Below are 27,530 nucleotides of genomic sequence, written 5' to 3' on the forward strand. Positions count from 1 at the left end.
AGTGGATGGCTTCTTCCCAAAGTCAAGGCTAAACCCATAGGACCTCCCAGTGTTAGTAAGAAAACAACAGTCCGCATTTTAGGAGCCTGAAGCAGCTTTTTTAAAATGTTGTTCTCCTGGTGGATGATCTAAGTGGGGGAGAGCAGCTTAGCAAAGACGGTTCATTTGGCAGGTATCACACAGTTTTCTGACAGTTGCAGCCTGGATATCATCACTGTAGGTAAATCTAGAAGATGAGGAATAGGAGGAATGAAGGATTTGTAAGAATAAGGACCAGTGAATGATGGCCTAACAGCTGGGCAAAAATTAGCATTCTGGGGTGCCTGAGGCCAGGTTCCCTCTTCCATGGGTTTGAAAATCCACATTAAATAATGATATGATGATCTAAATCTGAGTAAGCTATTCAGAGTTTTGGGAAGTTACTTTGAGGGCTATAATTCCAAGAATCCCCCAACTAGCATGGGCAGTTCATTGAGGGTTGCATCTTATCCATCCTGAGAAACCCTTGATTTTGTTAAATTAACAAATGTTTTGTTGTTATGTACGTTCACATCAACTCTTTGACTCTTATTATAGAGTTTTCTTGGTAAGATTTATTCAGAGGCAGTTTCTCACTGCCTTCCCCTTAGACTGAGAGAGTGTGATTTACCCAAGGTCAACCAGTGAGTTTCCACATGACAAAGAGGGCTTGAACCTGTTCTTCAGGGGCCTAGTCTAACACTCACACCACAACACCATGATGGCCCTCTAACAGCCATTACTTTGATGTAATGAACATGAACCAGTGTGCTGATTACCACAAGGGAACTGTAACCATTCTTTATTTCCTCCAATGCATGTGAAAAAATACTGATCAGCGTCTGTTTGTAGGTCTCATACAGAGGTACAGGGAGGTCAGCCAGAAATCTGGTGTTGCCCAGGCATCTCTAGATTCATCCTGGACATAGAACAGAAGTAGACGAAGCTACAAATGGCTACATTTGGTGAAGTTTGATGGTTCTAATTTCCAAATCGTTCAATAGTACATTACAGAGATACAAATCAGATCTACATGGTAAATAATAACCCCTCTGTGTTTTCTGTCACCTTACAGAAGTGATGAACAGTTGTATTTTACAGTGTTACAGTGTAATCTGATTCCTGTGTTGAAGTGCGTCAGTTGAAAATGGATGGAATGTTTATTATTCCTAAATCTCGTGATGCTGGGTGTGGGGAAGGAAAAGGGAAATGTTAAGGTTTTAGGTCAATTACCAGACCTATAGGTAGCTATCCTGATAGATGAGCCCTTTGTTGAAGACCAGAGGTTTATACCCTGTAAATATTTCACCCAGCACCACATATTTTTTCTATCATGTAAAACATCAAAAGACTATATATCAATATGCAACTTTTAATTAATGAAGTGAAAACTATGCCTTAGAAGCATGCCACTCTTAACACAATGCTTCTGTACAGGGAAAAATAAATTATATGTATACCAGAGATTAACGCATTTACCACAAAGATTGGGTGGCCAGGGCAGCGTAATGAGATGTTCATTTTACTTGCTCAGGATGTATTCACACTACATAATTATAGCAGTTCAATACCAGTTTGCCTTGGCTTCATCCTACAGAATCCTGGGATTTGTAGACTGTGGGACTCATAATCCTCTAATACCTGCTCCTGAATTATAATATTGGAGCTCTCTAGCTGAGAGGGCTCAGTTCCCAGGATACTGAAAATTAAACAGTTGCAAAGTGTGAATAAACACTCCAAGTGCATTTAAAAAGCGAACAAGTAATTCCTGTGAGAATAAGCTCTATTGCTAATTCAGAGGGTATTGTACCCTCGGAAACCTTCATAGTTGTGCCTGCAAAACATGTTCAAACCCAAGAATAAATCTTACATGAATGAATGTTTATTTTCTCTCTCTTCTTTTCTCTCTTCTCCATCTACAGCCTTGACCCAACTTTGTTGAATGAATTACGGTGGTCTTGTGGCTAACATTTAGCGAAGGACTTATGGTTTGGCATTGGGGAAGATGGCTGTGGTTTCCTCCTTAGAAAAATAATGGAACAAACAATTCCTGGTCCATTTAAGCAACCCAGCTTATTCAGCTGTCTCAGTTTCTCTCATCCTCCCACTTTCTCCTTCTGTCCTCACCTTACTTCAATTGCTGCAAATTGAGTTCAGAGTTCAAAAGTAGTTTGCCCTCAGGTAACTGAGAAGGAGGGAGAGGAGAGGGCAGAATCTTGTTCTTCCCAGGCAGTTTGGTCAAAGGCAAACGGCTGCTGCTCCTTGTAGCTTGCTCGTTCTTCCTCATTACTACATTTTGCCATCTTGACCCTACTGTGATGTTGCTTGGCCAGTTGTGTCCCAGTTATTATCTCTGAAATGTTGAAAGGTATGCCAGTGGAAGGAGCCAAATGTGAGCAAATGGTGTGCGTGTTCATCAGCACATAGCTTGTACTTTCTCTCCAAATGTGCCAATATACCATATTTCTCAAGTGCAGCATCTAACATGATAAACCCCATCTTGGGAAAATGTGTTTTAAATAAAGCAAAAGCTTGGAAGAATCACTGTTTGTTGCACAACAACTCCCAGAATCTCCTAGTCAGCATTGCCATACTGGTAGAGAGATTCTGGGTGTTGTAGTCTGAAAGGTAACTTTTCCAAGGTTGGAAATCAAGTGTAGTGTCATGTGGGAAGAATCTGCCTGTTTTTCAACAAGTGCATATGTTGGAAAGTTGATGCATGTTATTTTTCCTCTGGAAAGAATGACTGAGGCCTGGTCTTGGCAGGCAGCAGAACAAAGTGGGAGCGTGAAGCATACTAGGTCAGATTGCAGGTGTGAGAATCCCCTTTTCAATTCTGATTTTTTTTTTGTCAAAAAAGAATTTCACCAGAAGATTAGCATATCAAGGAGAAAGCTTTTAGCTGAGCTGACTAGGTTTTTTGGGTCTTTTTTTTTTTTTTTTTTTTTTTTTGGTTAAGGGAAAGTTTCCTCAATTTCTTTCTTTCTTCTCTCCTTCCCAGAGCTTGGAATAAGTTCTTTGGTTTACAGCATGGCCAAAGAATTTCCCATCCAAATAGTAACTTTCTATAGGGGCATTCACAAGTGTGTTTCTTCATCTTCAATAGTGCCATGTACTCTACCACTTCAAGGCCCCATCACCTTTTACTCACCTCATTCTGCTCCGTCGGATGTTTATCCCTTAAACCCACAAACAGAAACAAACCATAAAAATGAATGTAAAATTCTTATCAGAGCTGAGTTCATGATACAGGTTTTATTCATGAATACATATACAAGAGATGCATAGTATTTTAAGAGCTAGGCTTGAATGTAACAAAATTCCGAAACAGCTTAAAAGGTGTAAATAAAAATGAACAGTAACAAAGGAGGAGGTGTGACATACTGGGAACAATACATGTGATTATCTTGCTAAACTTATTGCTGAAATGCAAACATAGTGGTGCTTGTGTGGTCAGAGCCTCACCCAAGATATTTCTGTAACAGAGTCAAAAATCCTCTGGCATATCCAGAGGTTCCTCCATTTGCACTCTGTTGACATTTCAGGAAAAGCGAGAGAACTGAACATCTGAGAATTACACTGGGTCTCCATTTCTGTCTTGGCACCTATGTCCTTTCAACACAGAAAACATGAAAGAAGAAGCAATTCTTGTTGGCAAGATACTTCCAAAAATATGGTACAATCCACCAAGTGTGACTCTAGTACACATTCCTGTTGTTGTGAATGGCAGTTAGATTGAAGCAGTTCTTGGTGGACTGTAAAATGATTATATTAGCAGACTGAAAGCTACTTGAAATGGAATTGCTTGCACTGTACAGCATATATTCAACGTATCGCTTATAAAAGCTTATCACTTTATGAAACTTTCCACCCAAGAGTGGGGAAACAATGAACCCCTCTAAAAGTAAGCTTTCTGCTGAAAGTTGTGCTTTATTATATAATATGGCAGTTTCAAAGATATACATGCAATGTCTACAAAGCTAAGTACAGGGTAAATATCTGTTGCTTAATAGTTGGGAAAAATCGGCCAATTAGAAGGACCAGGGACACAAGTATTTACATTCAGCCATATTACATCCTTATATTTTCACAGTAATGTGCAAATGTTATAAATATGGCTTTTTGTGTGTGAGGGTTTTAAAGGAAGTAAGACATAATTGTACAGATTAATATTTCTAAATGGTTAGGACTGTTTCACTTTTTTGTGAAACCCGTTCAGTTTGCATTAACTGTACACTGCACTTGATTGCCACCTTAAATAACAGTGACATAGTTCACGCATATTTCCTAAGGCACGATATTAATGTTAAATGTTTTTAAAAATGAAGCCATGCTTTCTTGCTTTCTTTCTTTTAAAAATCTGAAATAAAATGCCATTGCTAGCTACTTGGTAACATTATTAATTGTACAAAATACAATGTTGCAAACTAACGACATGCTTATATTCTATATGTACTCTACAAACATGGAGCTACTCTGAAAACATACTATACAGCATTGCATATTAAAACATTTGGTTTTAGTAATATTTGTTGTACACAGAGAAGAGAGCTATAAGGCTTAAGTGGAATAATAATTTTATAATTGCACAATATTTTACATTCTTCACTAGCAGTATTTACAATTGTTTTAACTCATCCTTTTGTCATTTGGTAATTAATACATATTTCATATGCATCCTTCTTGACTGTCTAAAGTGCTTGCTTATCAGCATGAGGAAAGAAAATGCATAATTGTCTTAAAATAACAAACCCACAATATAGAGTTGGCAAGAATATTTGCCTAGGTCTGGACTGCATTCTCAGAAGCAGAAATTTATTGCTAAATCCAAAGCCTTTACAAGGCAACTAGGTATATCTGCCAAGTATAAATACTCATATATGCATATATTATAGTTTGTATGAACATGCATACACATAAATCAATTGACAAAAAGATTGTAATATTTTTGTCCATCAACCTTAATATTTTTTTGCTGTTCGGTTTTGTGCTATACCTGAAGCCCTGATTTATGTCAAAATATTAACATGCTACTATAATTAACAGTCCTACAGCCCATGAACAATGTCATGTCATAGGCTCAAAAATATCCATATGAGATGATGATAATTGATTTTTATTTTATTTTTTAGAAAAAGGCATTAGGAATAAGGCAGCTTGATATCAGAGGTCAAGGGGGGAGGAGTTGAACTGAAACTGGAACTGAGATGCACTTTTTACTTTCAAATAGTTCTTAATACTTAGATTTGCTAGATAGCTTCTATGCCCAGAAATATTCTGGGTGGCAGCAAATCCAAAGGTGTCAATAAAATGTCCTGGTGCCACACTCTAACAAAATAAGGCACTTTCAGGGTTGTAGTCCAGTAGAGCCCAAAGGAGGGGGAAATCAACTTTTGAACCAGGTACATTTTTTATGCCAACCTATGAAACACACAATTCATATTTCATTTCCTCCATTTTCCTTGAGATGAAGAGGCGTTTTCTTAGCTGAAACCAGCCAGTTTCATTCATATATAGTGCATGCACACTTGCACGCACAAATGCATTAAAAGGAGAGGTAATTGTCTGTTCCAAACATTCGAGGAAGCGGATGAGCAGAGCAGTACCAGGAATTATCTTCTGCTTTTCAGAAGCCATTGTGTCAGCTAAGCATAAAACTAGATTTCAAGACAGCCAGCTATGAATGGACGTTGGTGCTGGAGAGGTCATTGCGTATTATTTCATTTACTGCAAAGAAGAAGAAAAAACACAAGTGGAGAAGGATTATTTCACTGTGTTCTTACCATACCATCTTCAGCTGAAAGCAACATTTAAAAACACTTGAATTAGGGTAGCCAGTTTCTTTGTGACTGTGGGTGCTAGTCATAAACTGTCAATTAAACAGCAGATCAAGATTGGTCTAAATGCAAAAAGAACAGCATTATTCCAAAGGAACTGATATGCTAAACTCGTGTGTGGATTCAAGGTTCTCATTAGTAAAGTAATGCTATGGGGTTTGTTGCATTGCATCATGTCTCCAAATTAGTCATATACAAAACATCAAAACACATTGGAAGGCAAAAATAATTAAGAAGAGGAGGGCAACAGAAGGGCTAATCTACTGCATGTAAATTGAACAGAATTTGAAGGAACAGCACATGAACTGCAGACTATTGACTGGAAGATGTGAAAATGGCTATGATACTTTTGAATAGGACTCCCATACTCTGATGTTTTTGCAATGGAAGAGATGATGCAATAAAGCAGGGACCAAAGCTGGTGTTTTTGCATGCTCACAATCAGAATCTGTAAAACAGATAAATTTCTGTGGCTTCTTCAATGGCCCAAACACATGAAAGCCTTTTCTGCATCAGAATGCTTCTGAGGATGAGGCAGTGAATTAAAAAAATATTAAAGGAGTAAACAATGGCCATAGACTCATTATTAGCTTGCAGGACTGACAGTAGTGTGTTTTTGTTACTCATGATTCCTCTCTCGCCTTTCCCTCCTCCCACGGCATACTGCTGTGTTGTTTCCCACACTCTGGTTATGTCCATTTATCGCTTGTGATTTTTGGCAGATGGACAGGAAATGACTGAACCTGGCAAAGGCCATCAACAGTGAGCCGCACAACATCCCTTCTATTTCCACTCTGCCTCCCTGTGGTCTCTGCCACTGCCCGATTTACATTAAGATAGACAAAATGTCATCAGTGAGGCTGTCACCACTCTGGAGCTTTCCTAACATCACAGGGAAGGGGAAACACATGCCCACGTCATGGAACTTGCCTGGAAAAGCCCACATGTCCCTATGCTTAGGGGTTGTTGATCATTCCTGCTTAGATAAACCTGTGTGCTTGAACAAGAGAGGGACATGCTGATCAAAAACAAACTTCCTGGAGATCTGCAGTGTTGATTTTTTTTGAAAAAAAATAGTTCTGTAGCACATTTCATAGAAGAAAAAAGTAAGTTAAATCAAAGGCCAAAACAGATTTTTTTTTTAAATGAAGGTAGTAAGTCACTCAGTGCTTGGTGCACCTTTTTACATATGATATGCTATCTTGAATGAGTTATTTCAGTAAATCACTTCCTCTCAACCAACAGTATATAAATCGTGTTCTCTTCCATGTCAGCATTCTCTGAAAATGCCAGCCACAGCTGCTGGTGAAATGTGTTCTAGAACACAGCCTCATAGCCCAAAGAACCCACAAAAAACCCAACTAAGAATTATCAGTCACATTCAGTATCATGTCAAGGCCAGCCTGGGGAAAGTGCATCCAGCAGATGCTGTTGGACAACAACCCTCATCAACTAGCAAAGCCAACACTGAGGAATGCTAGGAGTGCTGGAAGTGGAAGTCCAAAATGTAGAGGGCTGCATTGGCCTCCCCTTGGCTTAAGGGCAAGCATATACATTGTCAGCTACTATTTGGAACCAGACACCTTTGAAATCTTGTTAGTACATGTGCTGCTCCTGTCTTTGGAGTGGTATTTGAACCCTTAGCAACGATACTTCAGTTTCCTTCATCTTTGTTGGTAGGAAATGTATTATTTGGGGAACTTCTTATGTAACATTTGTGTTGTGGAACGTGCTGCAGCATAACTCATTCCCATGTTCCCAAGGAAACACCAGCATTGCCCCTCTACATGGGAAGATTCCATACTGTCATTGCAAGCTGATGTTGCTGTTGCCACAGGAATCTGTTTGGGATTTTCCATGCCAAGAACGTAACATGATAAGAAACCAGCCAGTGGAAGCCCTTGAGGTCCAGGAACCAGGCATCTGGGATGGATGCCATAAGTCGGAATATAGTTTCTCCTTCCCCATATCAAGTTACTCCCTCTCAGATGCCTTGTTCCTAGACCACAAGTGCTTCCACTGGCTGGTTTCCACTGGCACCGTCTCATTTGCATTAATAAAAACAGAGTCCTTATCTTACTGGTTGCTCTAATAGTTAGTCTCAGCTTGAGTAGAGCTACTGAATCAATAGGGCTGATATAAATGCTGATTTAAGTCCATTGCTTCAATGGATCTATTCTAGTTGGGATTAATAATTGGTTTTAATCCTCTGAATGTAACATAAACATAAATGTTGCTGTTGTTGTGTGCCTTCAAAATGTTTCCAACTTATGGCCACCCTAAGGTGACCTATTATAGGGTTTCTTGACAAGGTATGTTCAGAGGAGGTTTGCTATTGCCTTCCCCTGAGGCTGAGATCATGTGACTTGCCCAAGATCACCCAGTGGATTTCACTGCCAAGTAGGGAATTGAACCCTGGTCTCCAGAGACATAGTCCAAGTCTCAAACTATGCCACGCTTATTAGTTTTGTCTCTATCAGAACTTTTGGGTTTAAGAAGATGCTGTAGCCCTAAAGAAAGAGGGATATCAATTTTGGACAAATCAAAGAGAGAGGGATTGAGAGAGAGCTATAGTGTATTGATCCAGTTAACAGATCATAATATAAATAAAATATATTTCTAATACTATAACGTCACTGTTAGGGTGAGTCCCTATATTGGGAGATAGGCGGGATATAATGATGATGATGATGATGATGATGATGATAATAATAATAATAATAATAATAATAATAATAATAATAATGTTTCTCCCCACTTCTAAACACCTGTCCGAAAACAAAAAATAAATAAATAAACCAGTAGCCATCCCTCAAGGAAACCCTTTATTGGCTGTCAGAAAGTACAAGGGAATACGCTAATGCTTGAGAAATACCACCACGACCAACAGCAAGATCTATCATTATTGTTGCTGTTGCTATTTAAATGTAGTCCAAAGTTAAATATTTCTGGTTGAATGGCACAGAAATATGTTCTCTTTTAAAAATGCATACTCAATACAACTCAATACAAGGTTTTAATCAACACCTTGAGGGCAATACACAGGTTACTATACAGCCACTTAAGACAGACCCAGAGAGAAGCTCTGTCTTTAACAAAAATAATAACGGTTCTCTCAAACAAAAATAAAATGTCATGTTTTGGATTGATTCCCCACAACTATACAAAAGCAGAAATTAATCCAATTAGCTGTTTTCCAAACTGCCAGAGGTTTATTGAAACATTTAAAAATAGTGAACAATGTCTGTTTTTGATTCCATAGGGTTCTCCCACTAAAAGTTCTCCTGGCCATTACAAAGGCAAGCACATCTCTGAAATCTCTAACACTCATCTGGAATTCATCCTACCAGTGGGATAACTGATGCTGCATCTGCACAGCAGAAACAATCCTGTTTGACACCAGTTTCACTACCATGCCTCCATTCTATGGAATCCTGGAATTTGTCATTTGTTGTGACACCAGACCTTTTTGACAGAGATAAAATGTCTCACAAAGCTACAATTCCCAGAATTCAAAAGCATTGAGCCATAGCATTTAAAGTGGTGTCAAACTGGATTCTTTCTGCTGTACAGATGCAGCCTTAAGGAACTAGGCAGAAAATTGGAATGCTCAAAACCAAACAGTCACTTTTTCCTCAAGAGGTTGCAGTGTGTGATACTTACCATGCAGTTCTATATATGTACTGTATACGTTTTGTATACATTCTGTACAAAATAAGTATAAAATCTGATGGGAATTTCCGCCAAATAAATGTGTACACAGCTGTAGCTTATATCCCTGCAGGTGAGCAGAGTTCTTCCTAAAACAGAACTTCACATTTCTTAAAGTATTCTTTTCTGACCAACCTGCCAATTACACCCACAGCTTCTCAAAGTGTGCACCAAATTAAGGATAGTTTCCAAAAATCACACTTACCTTCCCACTGACAAAATGTATTGTTAATATATAAAAAGTCCAACATAAAGAGTTAAGAAAGTCAGGTTTGTCATGTGACAACATTACTTGTCAGAGGTCTGGAAAAAGAAACTTCTCTGTTGCTACACACACAAGATGCCACTGCAACAGGACGTGGCAAGCTGTTACACCACAATTTAGTTTAATAAGGATTTGTTTCTTCTGATATGTAACTTTACAATGACCTTGCTATGGAAACTACTGTAGTAAATAAAACAATATTACTGATACTATAATTTTCTATTTTATCTTGTGATGAAAAGCAGTCAGAGTTAATGAAGCAGGTCTACTTCTAAAAATTAACATACAAAGTTTAAATACCATTGTTGCTAAATCCTAAATTAAAATGCATGAAAGACAAACTTTTTCAAATCTCCCCCCCCCCCCATATATTTCTTGGCTGCTCCATGAAACAGCAAATCTCTTGTGATGAAACAGAGGCCTGCAGGTATCATTCTGGTCCCACCATGGTTAATCAGAAAAGCAGAGCTTGAAAAGTGGCCATGCAAGCTTGGGGATTCGGGAAGCTGTAATCCAAGGACAATCTTTTCCACACTCTAAGGAAAATATCTATTAATTGTAATATAGTTGAAATACAGTAGCCAGAGAATAAATATTCCCCAAGATTATGTCAACCCCAGCCAGGGGTTCAGGGTTGACTCAGCTTTGCATCCTTACAAGGTCACTAAAATGAGTACCCAGGTTGTTGGGAGAAATTAGCTTACAGTTATAAACCACTTAGAGATTGCTTAGTGCAGTAAAAAGTGGTACTATATAAATGAAGCTGCTATTGCTATTAAACTAGGTTCAATGCAACAAAAGCCAGTCCCAGCCAATAGGAAATGCATTTGCAAAAGAAAAAAGAAAAAAGGAACACTAAGAGAAGACTATGGATTACAATGGTGAAAGCTTTGATACACAGAAGAATGCAAGTTCAGATCTGCTATGACTTTACTAGGTTATCCATCATTTGCAAGTGTAAGTGAAGGACCAGAGACGTCAAAGAAAGATTGTAAAATAGCAGAGGAACCAGACAGTTTAAAACATAGGTTACAGAATGCTGAATTTGCAATTTTATGACCCAAGATTAATGGGCCTACTGAAAATTGGTCCCTAGGTTTTTGAGTCCAATTTTTTTCTGGAAAAAAAAAAGAGAGAATAATGTTTAAATTAACAAGATACTGTACAGCATGTGTTTCAGTGCCTCCACAAAAGAATACTGCTGTGAATGTCAATCATTTCAGATAGCAGATTTAAGATCTTGCGCCTTTTGACTTATCCCTGAACAGCAGAGAACCATTAGCAAAGGAGCTTGTGAAGAATGTAACTGATATTCTTACCTGATTGCTAAAACCTAGCAAACTTGACCAAGCTAGCTTCCACCAAGGACATAACAGTCCTACCCACCTCCTTCAGAGTTTAGCAAATCTGACAGAGCACTTCTTGGCAAAATTCTTCAGAGGGGTTTGCTATTGCCATCCTCTGAGGCTGAGAGTGTATGACAATGTATTAATATCAGATTTTTGCTGTTCCTGAACATGTACACCTCTCTCTTCACTGCCTATCTCTCCCAAAAGCCATGGCCCTGCTACAAATCCCCCACCCTCTGACAGCTCATTTAATCTGGACCTCAGATTAGGAATCTTACGTAACCACAAAGGAAGAACTCAAGAAATCCAAACTTTAGGTGTTAGGATTTCTATTCCAAAATTGGCAAAGTTCTGCCATGGATGAAAAAAATCATTTCAGAAACTGTATTAATTCCTGAGGCACAGAGCAGGGAATGTACAACAGTCTTAAAAAACAAACAAGTAAACCCAAAACAATAAAACAACAACAAAAAGATTATATATATATATATATATATATATAGAGAGAGAGAGAGAGAGAGAGAGAGAGAGAGAGAGAGAGAGATTACAGTGCCATGGAAAATATAACCACATGTTCCATGATGGAACCAGATCATATACTACCTCAGGTATTCTCCCTGTGTCTAAACCTTATTTTTATCTCTTTAATCACAATAAGCCACGACCACAGGGCATACTATTTTTGGAACAACAGAATAGAGTGGGTGAAACAAATGAGTGACAACAAGTAGCAGGTTTTAATAAATCATGACCCTCTCTCATAAATGAATGAGGCTTTGGCAGTAATGTTTGACAGCCATTGACAGAAGTGGAATGATTTTGTACCAAAAGTAGTATTCTTCCTGTTCTCTTATTCTTTTGTTAGCTTCATACTTATGGAAAGGAAAAATTGTGGAATGGGTTTCATTCCTAGGAATGCATCTTGTTACTGGTTTTTAAGAAGAAATTAACAACTTTTTCTTGGTAGATTTGCATGGGGAGTGGGAGAATTAAGATAATTCAAATCACTAAGGGGTTATACAGACCAGCCGCCCCTTTACTGGCCAGCTTAGGACTGGAGCATGGCTTTGCCATGGCTTCCGGACTCTTAGGACACATGCATCATTTAAACAGCATACTTCTAAAGTGACTCGAAGCAGCTTTATTTTGGCCTGCCTGTCTGGGGCCTAAAATGTCCAAATATGTCCCCAGTTTTTGGGATTGAAATAATCTCAAAAATGGGGGATGAAAATGGATTCAAATATTTCATAAACACAGAAATTAATGAAGCATAGGGAGGGGAAATTACTAGAGAAACACTGTGCAGTTGAGGTGTTCTATCTCTGGTTCTCCAGATACTTTGGACTTCAGCTCTCAGAAGTCCCAGCTAGCATGGCCGATAATAAGAAAGGGGTCCAAAGCATGTATAGGTCCAAAGCATGTAGAAGGCCAAGGAGTGAAAACCACTGCATTACAGCAGAGGTGGGCAACTATGTGGAAGGAAGAGCACTTTCTGTTCCATGCACAAAACAGGACCCCGGAGAATCAAAAGATAGGTATGTTGGCAGTGAATACAGGAGGGATGTCATGTCATTTCACATGACTTCTGGTTCCTGTTTAGGCTGAGTTTTCAACTTTTTTGCAGAGGGATGTGGGGAAAGAGTCAAACCACTACACTGTAAGGCATTTTTAATGTGTGTGATTTTTCAGGAAAACCAAAGAAACCCAACCTCCATATATATATATATATGTGTGTGTGTGTGTGTGTGTGTGTGTGTGAGAGGGGGGGTTCTGGGGATTTGGGAAACTGCAATAAAGGAGGCATACCTGTAGATTCCAGATTCCTCATTCCTGACATGTGTGTATGTGTGTGTGTTGGGGGGGGGGGGACATCACCAGTAAAGTGAGGTTACAGCTGTGTAGTAGTGATTTGACAAGAATACTTGAATGGGTTCAATTGGGTTCCAAACCGGACTTATCCCTAGATTCATCATATGGCCATTTGACCTGTGAATATTTGATCTAAGATTGGTAACATTTAAAAGGTACAGACAAATAGATATCCACTACTGAGTGGATATTTCAGTTACTCAAGAGGTAAATAAATTACTGCCTAGCGTAATAAAAGGCTGCAACATACAGAAAAAAAAATGAGAAGGAAAACCATGTTTTTACCAAAGTTATATATTTACATTCCTAATAGCACAAGTAAGTGAAACAAACGCTAGGCATATATTCAAGTTTTACACAGAATTTCCATACCACAAAAAAAGCAAACACAACATGGCCATATGTTAGATGGAACTTCTGCTGTTCAAATCAGAAAGCTGGGGACCAAACTAGAAAGGACAAGGGAAAGAAAACTCTGAGAGTCAGCCTACTTTCTATTTTACTTCTTGGCCCCCAATAATAATATGTACTCTGTTTTCTATTAAGATTTCCCCCAAAAATGACAAATCAGAACAGTAATAGCCAGTGGGGGGCCAGCATAGATTAGGTGAGGGGAAAAACAGTTTTCAAATGCCAGTAACCAAAATATTCCCCACTTTCTTTTGGATCTGGAGCATATGCCCCACATATGCTCCAAAAACTCTAAAATCCTTACTGCTGGCTGTTGAAGAGTTAGATAGACCCATATACCAAGACTGATCATGTGTGAATAGTCTAGGCTTGTGTAGTAAACTCATCATAACATGTGACAACTTTCAAAGAAGTACCCATGTTAATCTCTTGCAGCATAAAAAGTGGGGGGGGGGGATGTGGCAGCACCTTTAAGTGTAATTGTTTTTTAAAAAAATTTAGCATGAGCTTTCATGGATTCTTCAGATGCATGAAGTGATATATGCTCACATATAAAGCATATTTATAAAGTTGTTGGAGTGGGAAAGAATGCAATAAGATCTAGAAAGATGCAAATCATGTTCCTTGCCCTAAATGTTTAAAGGGCTGAGTGAGGGCTCATTTGAATAAATATGCTTCCACAATTATCTAAATATTCTTTACACATGAGACTTTAATACCAATTAATACTGTATTTGAAGAAGTGGGCTTATATCCATGAAAGCTCATGCTAAAATAAAAACCTGTTAGTTTTAAAGGTGTCGCCACATTTCTTTTTGTCATAAGATGGTTTGTGTACCTATGGTACTTGCACAAAACTGCCTTTGACCAGCTCAATGGAAATTATTTTTGTGGGTTTTTCAGGCTATGTGGCTGTGTTCTAGAAGAGTTTATTTATGATGTTTTGCCTGTATCTGTGACTGGAATCTCCAGAGAATGCTGGCATGGAAGTGAGTTGGGTATATATACTGTGTGACCCTTGGTTGAGAGGAAGTGATTTATAAGTTAATCTCTGTGTTGGTCTGTTGTTGAATGGCAAAGCCTCAGGGTATCTATTTAATTAGTGATCCATTGTCTGCTGGGACACCCCTGACCCTGGGTGGTGTTCATTTCCATTTGTGGGTCTTGATTTTGGTATTTTACAGGACAGGTAGCCAAATTTTGTTTACTTTAAGGGTTTCTTCTTTCCTGTTGAAGTTGTTTCTGTGTTTGTAGATTTCAATGGCTTCCCTGTGCATTCTGACCTAATAGTTTTTGCCATGGTCCAGAATTTCAGTGTTTTCAAATAGCATTTTATGCCCAGGAAGGTTTATAATGATGTTTTATAATAGAAATTATTCCAGTTAACATTTTTTGGTTTTAATAATGTTTTCCACCAATTTACCTGGAATAAAAGATAAATTAATGCACCTGTAATTTTCAGGATGGTCACTGAGTCCTCTTTAAAACTCTGTTACAATGAGTCACTCTCCATTTTCTGTTGCAGAGACTAATCTTAGGGACATGTAACATTTCTAAATAAGTGATTAGCCATTTCACATTTCATTTCTTTAGGATCTCCTAAATGGATACCATCTTTTCTTGGCTGCCCTTTGCTCTCTCTAGGCCACTGAATGGCTGTTTCAGGAAGCTCCTACAAGAGGCAGGAGAATTCTCCATGTGGGGTGGTCACTGCATGGAAAAGTTAGCCATTGCACAAGGAGATACATATTGGTAAATTGGGCTCATTCCTGTGTATGTTATCAACAGGATGCAAGCTGTCATGTTTTGCCTGATTATCTTCAAATGGTGGTCCAGTGTGACTGCTTTACAGAATTTCATTGCTACAGTTTCCAAGCAATTTTTTTTTAATAGAAATCATTCATGGTTGTTTGTGTGTGCTGATGACTAGAAGACTGTGCAAGACTCAGGCAGTGTAGGCCTCACAATTATACTTAGTGAATAGTGAATGCCCTGGGTGCAGTAGTTGGCAGAAAAGATGAAGCAGCCTCCTGAAACTGTACTCCTGTTGAATTCAATTATTTCCTCTTCCTCTGCTAACTTTGCTAATGTATAGATTCTTTTAACTAGCCATTAGCCACCATTTCTTCCAAAATCATCTCTGAATGTTGGGATGATTGCATAAAGTTTTCTCATTAAATAGAACCTTGCTGATTACCACAAGCCTAACTGTTGGTTCTGATCACTGGACAACATAATATGTCTCTGCTGTAATCACAAGTATGTCTATAAGGCACTGGAAACAGGAAGGTTTTGCTGTCACTTATCAGTGCATCACAGCTCTGAAAACTGGATTTACACATTCCACCCAAAGAAGGGACAACACAAAACCTTGTGAGTCGAACTGGGAAAATGGAATACACCTTGGTAGTTAAATCATCAGTCCCCTTTCTTACTTCTAATAGATCAATGAAAGATTATGTCAGCAGGCACTCTGGTCTTAACATAAAGCTGTTTGGAGAGCAGAATTTAAATACTATGGATTTCTTAGAATGGTACCATTTTAAAATTATTTAAACTTTGTGGTGGAAATAAAACCAGATGGAAGTCAGTGTAGCTCAAATTATGGTCAAGGGCACGTCATCTTATTGCAAACATATGGTGTCAATGATAGGTTCACACCAAAATTGTCACATGAGACTTAAGACATATTACTTGTCAGCAAACATTTTGTACCCACCAGCACAATCCCCCTGTTTACAGATTTCCAGTTTTCAATTACACTTCATTTTGCTGAGAAGGAATGACATATTCTGAAGCCAAGTGTCTGCAACATTCAACTCTAACCTCTGCAAGTTCAATGGGGATTCATACTGATATGTGCATATGGCTGCAGCCTATTTGCTGTGCAAATGTTTTCTCAACCCATTACTTCTTCAGTCTACTTCTGCTTGGAAACAGTACCCACTAATTGTCCCAAAGTGGCATTGGGAGGGGATAATTTGTATGAAAGAAATAATGGTTGGAGAATGGAGACATAAAGAAAAAGACTTAGGGTGCATCTACACTGCAGAAATAATCACACTTTAACTACCATGGCTCAATGCTATGGAATTTGGGGAATTCTAGTTTTTTGAGACACTTAGCCTTCTCTGTTAGAGAGCTCTGGTGCCACAACAAACTACAGTTCCCAGAATTCCACAGCACTGAACCATGGCAGTTAGTGGTGTCAAACTATATTATCTCTGCAGTGCAAATGCAGCTTTAATTTTCTGCCTGCTGCTTTCTTTCTAAATTACCCTTGAGGGGTGAAACAGACCAGCATAAAAAGCTGTTTTCTAGGCATCTTGGGGGCATGGCATATAAATGATGCAAGCCGCCAAGATGCCCAGAAGCCAGCTTAAAGCCGGGCAGCCACCCACTCATAGGCCAGTTTCTGGGCACTCTGGCAGTGCAGCATTTACATGCTGCATACTGTCAGAGTATCCTAAAGCCAGTTTCATGTCACGGCGGGGCAGAAAAGCCAGCTTTTTCATCCTGTGCAAAGGCAGATTGGGGCCATGGCATGCGGTTGCCATGGCCTCAATCCAGCTTTGTCAGGGGCGGTCTGTTTCATCCCTTAGCCACCTTTCCTCCTTTCTAGGAATATGTTTGTCATCTCAGAAGAAGTGGCAGCTAGGCTCTCCAAATATGTACTAAATACAAATTAATCCCCAATGTAGATTCACTGACAAAGAAGCTGTTGCTACACATCACATGGCTACAGAATATTTGAGCCCGAGTTACTCCCTGAGCACCTTCTCTGTCCAAACCCTTGCATCCAAGTATTTCCTCTCCACATATACTGTACCCTCCTATGTTTAAAGTTTCTACTGAAATCATGAACACTTCAATTGAAAATAATAAGTTTGGGATTGTACAGTGACATATTCCATGTGAAGAAAAGACAAAAGTGTAAAATGGAGGCAAACATCAGTTTCAGAAAATGGATTGCTCCTTTGTAATCCAAGGCTGGTGTCTGCAATTATTTGGATGTGCTAGTTGTCAAGTATTACTAAAACATAATATACTAATTAATTAAACTTATATCTGCAACTAGGAGAGAGAAGGGTTTAAGTTTGTTAAAAATAATAAATACTATATAACATAGTATTCTGAATTTTCCAAAGTCATATAAAATTCATCCCAAGCACCACAACAATGAAAGAAATTCACCAGTTAATTGAACTGTGTAGATTAGGAATAGTAACTGGCAGTCAAAAATCAGAATCTCCCCCACAGAACTCCATACACATTTTAAATTAAACAAAACTAATCGTGCAATTAATGAATGTAGGACAACTAAGCAAATTGCTAATTCATTTGTTGTTTCTTGGATAAGAAAGGATACTGCAAGAGGGTCAAGAAAGGAAGAATTATACACTACTTGTGCTGCATTTAGCTCTACCAAACAATTCCTCTCAGTGGAACAGTTACAATGCAAGAATCTCCACCTTCTTAACTTTGCTTACTGGAGAAGCGCCATATTTTGCGAAGATTTGAGAGCTTAAGAAGTATCTTCACTGTCTTCCTCAGCTTTGGGAGCCATATGTGAGCACTCAAGTCCAGGTTCTCAAAGTAAACTGCTGGTAAAAGACCAGCACTCAGAAAAGTTACTGTTTTGGATGACAGCTCCAAGAATCCCTCAACCAGCTTAGCCAATGGACATTAATTTTTTGTGTACTGGGAAATTTCAGACTTTGGACATAGCAACTGTTTGCTTCTCCTCTCAAAAAGGAGAAAATGGCCAGGAACTTCCATGGCCAGCAGTAGGGTGAATTTAGGGGTACTGGCTAATTTGACCCAGACCATAAGGCCTGTCTTCTCACCATTTGAAGGTGATCTAATTCAATTTGTAATATTCACTACGGGGGAAAAGCCCACTTCAGAAGCTGGAATGACTCTGAACATTTTGCACTGTACTTGCAAAGCAATCACTAGCAATCTGCTCACTATGATCATCTTCTGTTCTCTTTCAAAGTTCCAGAGAGTACACCTCATCTTATTGGTATTTGGAAAGTTCTAATGTGTCATCCTAGCTACAGCTGTGATTCTCCAGTTTGTAGGCGTTCCATCTCCAATTTAACACTGGACTTCCCTTGTGCATGTATATGAGCGTACTGAAACAGTATCAGTTTGGGGCACACTTTGGAAAGGTTACTTTTTGGACTACAACTCCAGATGTCTGGGGGATCCTGGAAGGTGTAGTCCAAAATAATGTTTAGGTCTATTCTAAAGTGAGTAACATTTTTATATTTCCTTGTTAATATGGTCCTGCCCAAAACCAGTTAAAATACTGGCATAATTCTTTTTAAAGGCTGATTCTTTGATTCAATGTTTTGCATGTCTACATATTGCATATAGTACCCCCCCCCCCCATTACACCACACCTTTTGTAAAATAGAGCATTTAACAAATGATCAAGAGAAAACTTCTGCCTATGCACATTTCTGAAATACTTCAATTCCAACCTGTTTTGGAAGGAAGTTTTAAGAAGAGTGGAAACCTGGCATTGAATTCAAACAGGGAAGAAGTGGTTTCCACTTCACAAAGAATGAGTGGAGGGAAAGTTATAAAAAGAACATCAAATGTTACAGCTAAGTATGGAGATGGAAGATAAGAAAAGACCAGGGAGAAGTAAAATTCATGTATTTACCTGCTTTTTGGCAAGGCCAAATCTTTGTCTTTTTCTTGTCTAAACAAACAAATATTTTAATATCCAGATGTTATTGTTTCTGAACCTTGAGTACACAGATATTGTAGACTTCAGCTCCCAGAAGCTCCACATATCATGGGCAATAGACTGCAATTCTTGAAAGTGTAGTTTAATAACAATCTAGGGAGCCAAAGTTGAGGAACACTGCTTTAAATCATTATTTTGCACTGCTTTTTTATTTTCATAAACTTAATGGACTAGAGCAGCTTCTCCCAACCTAGCATTCTCCAAATATGCTAGACAACATTTGTCATAATTCTAGTAAGTGTGATGGGACTACACACCTGGAAAGTGTCTGGTTGGGAAAGACTGGATTACAGTTTTTTTTTTTGCTGAAGACTGAGCAAATTGTGAGCTGAAATGGAGAGAGAAGACACCAATTCCCTCCATCAAGACTTTAACCCTCCCTTTGCCCAAAATTCAATCCATTCAGTGATTTCTTCTTCCAATTATCTGCCAAAAGGAAATAACTTTGCTGCCCTGAGAGACTGGGAATCCTAGAAAACAATCTTAAATCCACAAAATTATTGAAATTTAGTTTTACTGAGCTGTTCAGTTTGGTTCTGATTTTTATTACAATGTCAACAAGTGTTTAATTTGTTTTAAAGTTTAGGTTCTTAAGTTTGAGTGATATACGGTAGTTTATAGCTTGCTGGCAAGAGCTACTGTGGAAAAAAATGAAAGTGCATATAAAGGCAGTTCTAAGTTTGACATTATAAAGGAGGGAGCAAAGCCAAAAGCAGCAAGCAGCAGAGTTTTCTCAGTCGCAGCCAGCTTTGGGGACTGTTCACTTATTGACATCAGTAGTTACGGGATACATTTCTCTCCTCTTAACCAATCTCATCTGGAGAGTATAATTAAAAAAGAAATGTCTTAATATGTAATTTCTCTCCGAAAAACATTCACAGATGTTAGCCAGGGAGGCATTCCAGAAAGTAGCACTGCTTTGTACACCACTTTTATTAATTTCAGGAGCCTGGGGGTGGGGGTTCAAGCTAACAGTGTTTAGTTGTGAATTGTGCTCTTATTGCTACAGCGGTTGTAGGCTGATTTCCTCCTAAAAAGTGTTCTGGTGGCTCCTTTAGTTTGAAAGTAAAAACCATTTAGTACATGAGAGAGATAGGTTAATCTACCTATGTGTCTGTCTGTAGCTTTTAACTTAACTGGTTTAGAAACTGCAGTCAAACAGGGATGTAGCCGGGGGGGGGGGGGCCGGGGGGTCCGGACCCCCCCCCTTCCATGAAAAAAATGAATGGTGTGTGCTGCTGCGCCGCCACACTCAAGCCCCATTATAATGGTGGCACTTAGTCTGGACCCCCCCCTTCCTAAAATCCTAGCTACGTCCCTGAGTCAAATACTGTACTCAGGCTTTCAGGGCTTCAGCTATCCTCAGTGTTCCAGGAAAAAAAAAAACAGATTTAAGTCACATCCTAGTTTAACTTCAAACAAACTACATTTTAGATTTTAACAAGTGAGTTTATTGTTTTCAGTCAGGCTATTCTGAACAGCTTCTTCTTTGCTAGTTGCTGATAAACACATTCATAAATATACAGTGAACAAACCTGGGAGATGATCCATTTGAATGTGTATGGTTGGGCAAAAGAAAGCGATAGTATAAAATGGAGGGGCTTTATAGATGCTTTCATTCTCTAGAGGATTTTTAGAGGGGGGGGGGCTTTCCTCAGTTAGATGAAAACTGTGCAAGCAGCCAGACGTCTTTCTTTGCTCTGCACACGTGTCAGTCCCAGTTCTGCAATGTTAACTGAAGTGGAACTTTTTTCTCAGAGCCAAGTACTTCATGATTTACACAGGCATATCAAATATCTCTGGAGTACCCTGCAAGAAGGTGATGGCTAAAACCTCCATTCTGACATTTGCAGCCCAGACACAGTTGTCTGATTTGAGGACCTCTTTTTGCTTCCCGGTCACTGGCTTTGATTGGAGCCAGAGACTTGAGTAAATCACAGGAATTTCTTGATTTTTCTGAGGGCCATGAGCACTAAGTGTTTTCCGGTACCTACTTCCTGCCATATCTAAAACAACAGCAGCTGCGTGGCCCTGATAGAGAAGCATCCCAGAGCACAGATTTTCACAAATTGGGTGGGAAAGAAAACGAGGAGGCGGGGGAGAGTGGGAAGAAGAATCTACTCAAAAAGCTGATAACACATGCATACATACAGCATCAGATTTGTTGTTGCCAGTGATAGCCCCATAAGCTAAAGGCAATGAAGTTAGAAGCAAACCAAACCCTCTGCTGCTGTGATCATGGGAATAGTAAGTTTCCATGCTGGCTGGGATAACAAAATTAGCCACAATGCACTTGTCCTATTGTGCTGAATATCTAACTATGATTAGCTAATGTCTCCAAAGGGCAGATAAGGAAGGGTAAGTGACTCAGACTTGAAGACTTTCATGTGTTCTCTTTGCTGTTACTGGGGTTGTTTGAAAATGTTTTGAAAGTTTCCAATAAGGAAGGATTTGCCTCTGAGAAACATATTACGGAATGCAGCAGAAGTCCAAATAAATAGCATGAGTGGCAATGGAGAAAAAGCAACATTCAAAACAATAACACTATTGCCATTTTCTGGACCACAGATTTCCAGATTAGGGGAGACAATGTGATGGCAATTAGTGAGGTTGACTTGCTGTAAGACCTCTGAACTTATTTTGTTGAAATCCATGCAAAACAGTGATTGGGATACTTCATTGTCTTATAGTGTATTTACATTACACATCTACAGCAACCTGATACCTCTTTAACTGTAATGGCTCCACCATATGGAGTCCTGGGATTTGGCAAGGTATTTAAAAAACTCTATTGCACATTTACCAAAACTACAGTACTAGAGCTCTCTAGCAGAGAATTCTAAATTCAAACACATCACAGCCATTCAAGGCAATTTCATTCATGTATAATTATTTAAAGCAATGAACTTCTGATCACAATCTCACAGCAATCACATGTTTTAGGCACCTCATCTGCTAAATAACCACTATCTTAAGGAAAGAAGTCCTTCAGCTCTTTCAACAGTCAAGGGGTTCATTGCCTATTGTCACAACACTGCCAACCTCACACTTTTGAGGTGCGAGCTCCTCCCAATAAACTCTGTGGTAGAAATCAGCAGGGACTGGTATAATTGGGCACCTGCTGAGGCCTGTACATGGATCCATTACTGACAGTCCTTTGCTTTCTTCTTTTCCATTGTCACCAGTTTGTTCACCTTGACCTGGCACATAAATGGATGTTAACAGTGGTGAAGAGGAACATAGGATTTTGGCGAAAGCAGCAGCTACCATATATATGAAACTATATGTTGACCTCATGTATAAGTCAAGGGCAAGTTTTGAGGGCAAAATTATGGATATGACTCGTGGATAAGTGGTAAAATTTAGGGCCATGTAACAAAGGATATAAAGGATGAAGGAAAGGAAAACAATGCCAAAGAACTTACAAAATCCCAGGACACATAACTGTTTGTGCCCATATTAAAAGCTGGACTGATGAGAGAACAGAGGGACATCAGTGCTTCTAGGGCAGATTACTCTCTTGCTTTTCACCAGAGGATCATACACACAGACACATACACACACAGAGTGGGCCCTTCCCTTACATAAGGAAGGGAAATACCACGTAGGATGGAGCCCCATTAAAAACAATGGGGTCGTGCCCACGGTGTATCATGTGCGCCATTGCTTTTTCCAGCGCGTGTCATTGCTTCTTCCAGCTCATCTTTCAGCATATGACCCATGGATAAGTAGACTCAGGTTTTGGGGTCACTTTTTGAATAAATTTTTTAGACTTAAGGTGACTTTTTAAAAACCCTCCAGTTAACTCTCCTGTTTTGAGGAATAACTGGGTTTTTATAAAGTGTGGTTTGACCCCCAAATTAGATAGCAATGACATTGGGGGAGGATGGAGAAGGTGGATGGGTGGTCACCTAGGTCAGGTGGCCTCCTAGGTCAGCTGATTGCTCTAGCCATGGAAGGGTAGTTCCCATGTTTGTATCAGCATCCAGACAAAACAATGGTGGATTGTTGTTTTTTGGATAGGATCAGTGAGGCAGCATGGTGTAGTGGTTTGGATGTTGGACTCTGGGAGGCCAGTGTTTGAATTCCCACCCAGCCATGGAAATCCACAGAATGACCTTGGACTAGTCACACTTCTTCAGCCTAAGATGGAGACAAAGGCAAACCACATCTGAACAAATTCTGCCAAGAAAACTCCATGATAGGTTTGTCATTGGGTTGTCATAATTCAGAGATGACTTGAAGGCACAACAACAAACAGATCTCATGTTCTCAGGTCAGATTTCCTCTCTGACTTGTCTACCATCTTTACTTTATATAAGCAGACGTGGGCAATCAGAAGAAGTGGAAAACAAAGGCTAATGGATTAAGCAAATATGCACATGCATTGCAGAAATTAACAAAGAAACCTACAGCTGCTGTGGCCATGTGACCAGACATAAACTGATTCATAAACCGATTCAGCAAATGCATGAACACAGCAGAAACACTTCCTTGCACCAATGTGGCTAGGTAATGAGGATCTCATGTGGCTTTCCAAACTGATTTTAGTTTGGGTTAAAACAGATGTATGTGAAAGTAATGGGGTCAAACTGGGACAGGGATAGTATGCAGTGGAGCTGGAATACAGCTCTCATGTAGATTCAGCCACTGTCTCTGATATAACATATCTCACAGTATAATAATTGCTAACAAAATTCTAAGAACATTACAGGTGACATAAAGGAAGTTGCCAGCATTGCCTCTTTTGTTTTTAGATTAGGAAACAGGATGGTATATTTCTTTTGCTGTGTTTGCCCAAAAGTTTAGCTCAAGTGTATTTATAAACAATGCTAAGATAGATAGATGAGAAGAACTTCAAAATTTCAAGTCTTCTAAAGTTGCATTTCTATAGCTCAGATATACATGGGCATTAGAGAGAAAGAAAACCCACTGAATATTGCTAAAATTCTAATCTACTTACAAAGACTCTGTTCATATTGATTGAATTTTAGCGTATAACCTATCTTTTTATAGGAAGAACACATAAGGGAGGGCATTTCCTAATTTTTTATTCTTTCTCAGTCTGTTTTAATAGCTCTTTATCTTATATGTACACGTACAACTACCCCTAAAGTGAATGGTTTAGATACACAGTGTTCCCCCCATTACATATTTTTGAATGCTTTATAGAGAAAGTAGTACAGTGACTCTGGTCTGGAGGTGTTTAATATTTTGCCTGTAAACTACTTAGTGCAGGTGTTTCCCAAAATTAATATTAAATATAGCACCAAAACTTGTGTGGGTGGTTATATTCTCTGCTTTCAGTTTCATCAATTATCACTTTGTCCCCCTGCACTCTGTATGTGACAAAAAATAATCAAAGCATGCATTTATTAAATCATTAAAAGAACCTATCAACGGCTGGAAAATCTGAAAGATAGATTTTAGACTATCAGACATGGGGATAAAGTAAAGCTGGGAAAAGTTATCTTTTTGACCAACCATGCATCTCCTGGAGTCCTCCTGCCAACATGGCCACTGACCAGTCTAGTTAGGAGACTAAACTATGCCAGGCTCAGGGAGAAAACGTCTTTGAACTCAATGGAGCTTACTTCTGATTAGCCATGCATAAGGTTGCACTGTTAGAAAATTGGCATACTCAAACCACTGAACTCTCATATCCATTTCTCATAATGCTGATCTGTTCTGTAGATGATTTGTAGCCATTCTTCTTATTGAATATGAGTGGGTAACAGTTACACACACCACTATATCCCCACTGACTTATCCACTTTGTGAAAGACGAGTATCTGGTCCTTTGACTTTGCTGTGAGATTCAGTTGCAATACCTCCTGGTATTATGTTATTCTTAAGTCTGAGCTCCCTGATGTTATTCCCAAACCTCACTTCTGTTATGAAAACATTGGTAATCTTCCTTGAATTACACATAATGCTTTAAAAATCCTGTCCAATCCTTTCCCCCAGTAAGCTCTACATTTCTGTAACACAGAGGCCTGAATCTCAAATGATAGAAACGGAAGAACTAGCTGTCATACAAGCAATGGAACTCTTTTCAGTTTGGGATGAGATGAGATGAAGATGCTGCCTCAGTATACAGGTTTTCAGAGCAATCTGTAAATGTATTGGAGCAATCCCTCCATGAGCTACACACATCTTCCCTTTCGGCTGTCAGTTGATTTCAAAGCTGGTATTGGAGAGATTTGAGAAAATGCTGAAAGCCTATCTCGTAACTATGTTGATGGAGGAACACAGTGCTCATGTATCACCTTCATTTCCTGCTTCCCTGGTATCCTGCAAAGTTGTGTTGTGCTAATGAAAACTCTAGAAGAGCACTGCTGTGGGAGGGTAGAACTGGAAAAGTTACTTTTTTGGATTACAACTCACAGATTTTTAGCATTATAACACAAAAGGTAACTCCTTCAAGCTGTGGAGGAATCATACGAAAGCCCTAGATTCAATCCCTGACACCAAAAAACTTAAAAGAAAGAAAAAAAAAAGAAAGAAAGACTAAAGCCCTTTACAGACCAGAAAAAAGTGCCAGACTGTGGGTGGGGTGAGGTTTCCCACACTCAAAGCCCTCACCGTGCTGCCTGGGCGGCATCTTGGCACACTGCACCCAAACAACACTGCACCAAAAGGGAGTCATCAAGCCACGTGGCGGCTGTGGCACAAAAAGTAGCCGTTTTTTTCTGGATCCTTTTTGTGATCTATGGAGGCCGGATCAGTGCCGCGTCATGTGGTTGCTGCCCCTTCCTGGCCATCTGTAGAGCCCCTCAGACAGCATGTGATAGGAGAGGTCTCATCTGAGATCATGTTTCCAACTAGTGCAGATAATATAAAGAAAATGAGAAAAAACAAAGTAGTGGCCATATAAATGACAACTTCCCATGCAGCCTTGTTTGAAAATATTTACCATCATGTATTCAAAACCATTGTGCCCAGTGACGAGCAAATGAAGGCAATCACTGGGTTGAAATGAACACTGAGGGACCCTAAGTAGGTATTTCCCCCTTCAATCAGTCATGTTGCTATTCTTATTATTAATTGTAAATAGTCTTTACATACTGTACATACCTACATCCATACATCTCCAAAGTTGATTCGTATGGGTTGTCTTTTAAAATGTGACACAAGTTCCTTGAAAGTCACTATACACATTTCATGTTAATTGACTGTTGGCTGCAATAGTTATGGGCTGAAATTGTTCTTAATGGACACTCCAGACAATCTGAGTCGAGGGTGATGTCAAGCACATAGCTTAGTCTAAGATTAGGTTTTGGAATGGTTTACAGATTAATTTCAAATTTTCAAATACTAATAATGATAGAGATATTACACTTGGTATTATGCTTTCCATAAAAGATAAAACTAAAAAAAAAAAGTAAAAGAGGAAAAGATGGATAGATGGAAAACTGCGCCAGCAGCTGAAATATTATAAATTAGATTTTTGAGCTACTAACTGCAGCACTGTTTTAGACACCTTCCTTCATCTGACCTCACCTTCTTGGGACATTTCATTCAATGGATGCCCAAAGAATATTCAGCAACATCAGCTATGTATATTTCACTGACACACAGTAGCATTAACACATTCTCTATTTCAAGTCACCAAGAAGAAAAATTCTTAGCTGCACATCAACTTGGCTAGGACTTTTGAAAAAGATGCTAGTTTGTCCCTAATGAACATGAAAGGGGAAATAAATTTTTTAAAAGCTATGTTTTTTTAGAGGAAATGTGACAGTTTTTAAGGTTTCAAGGTCTTTAGTTTTATTAGGATCTGGAAGTCTACTGATTAAAACTATGGGCAAAAGAGTGAATCAAAGTGAGAAGATTCACTTGGAATTAAGGCACAGAGTGCCTTTGAGTACATGTTTAAAACAGGAATTTGTTGTTAGTACCAGAATTGAGCTCACAGTTTTTTCACAGAAAAACCAGCTTCTGAAATCCTCTCAGGAAACTTGTAGTTCTTGTTGTTAAACAATTTAGAACTAGAAACTCACCAAGAAAGCTACTAATAGATCCTCAGCTATCTTCTGCTCATAGTTTTCCAAAATCTACTAGTCATATCAACTGGTAATGCTGACTGGGGGAGTCTGGGTTTTGTAGTCCTTTTATAAAAAGAATGTCAAAGCTCTGCTTCTGTCCACCATTGCATCACAGGTCACTTTTCAAAGGCTGGTCCCTGTCTCAAAAAGGCTATGTCTGCACTGCAGAAAAAATCCAGTTTGATACCATTTTAACTGGCTCAATGCTATGAAATTCTGGGAACTGTAATTTTGTGAGGCATTTAGCCTTCTCTTTCAGAG

At 39.0% G+C, this 27,530-nt stretch overlaps 1 protein-coding gene and 1 long non-coding RNA gene across 4 annotated transcripts in view; one reads left to right on the top strand and one right to left on the bottom strand.

Annotated features, from left to right (window-relative positions):
* Positions 1–27,530, top strand: part of LOC121927625 — a 77,668-nt gene that overhangs the window by 21,156 nt on the left and 28,982 nt on the right. The window lies entirely within an intron of this gene.
* NFATC1 (nuclear factor of activated T cells 1) overlaps positions 2,992–27,530 on the bottom strand; it is a 157,237-nt gene continuing 132,698 nt past the window's right edge. For 2 of the 3 annotated variants that reach the window (XM_042461421.1, XM_042461420.1), the window contains one exon: positions 2,992–5,745. In XM_042461421.1, the coding sequence (XP_042317355.1) occupies positions 5,696–5,745 (50 nt within the window). In that variant the 3' untranslated portion in view covers positions 2,992–5,695. The remainder of the gene's footprint in view (positions 5,746–27,530) is intronic. The other variant, XM_042461422.1, reaches the window with a different exon arrangement.

The sequence above is a fragment of the Sceloporus undulatus genome, chromosome 4 (genome assembly GCF_019175285.1).
Source record: "Sceloporus undulatus isolate JIND9_A2432 ecotype Alabama chromosome 4, SceUnd_v1.1, whole genome shotgun sequence".
Taxonomy (NCBI): Eukaryota; Metazoa; Chordata; class Lepidosauria; order Squamata; family Phrynosomatidae; genus Sceloporus; species Sceloporus undulatus.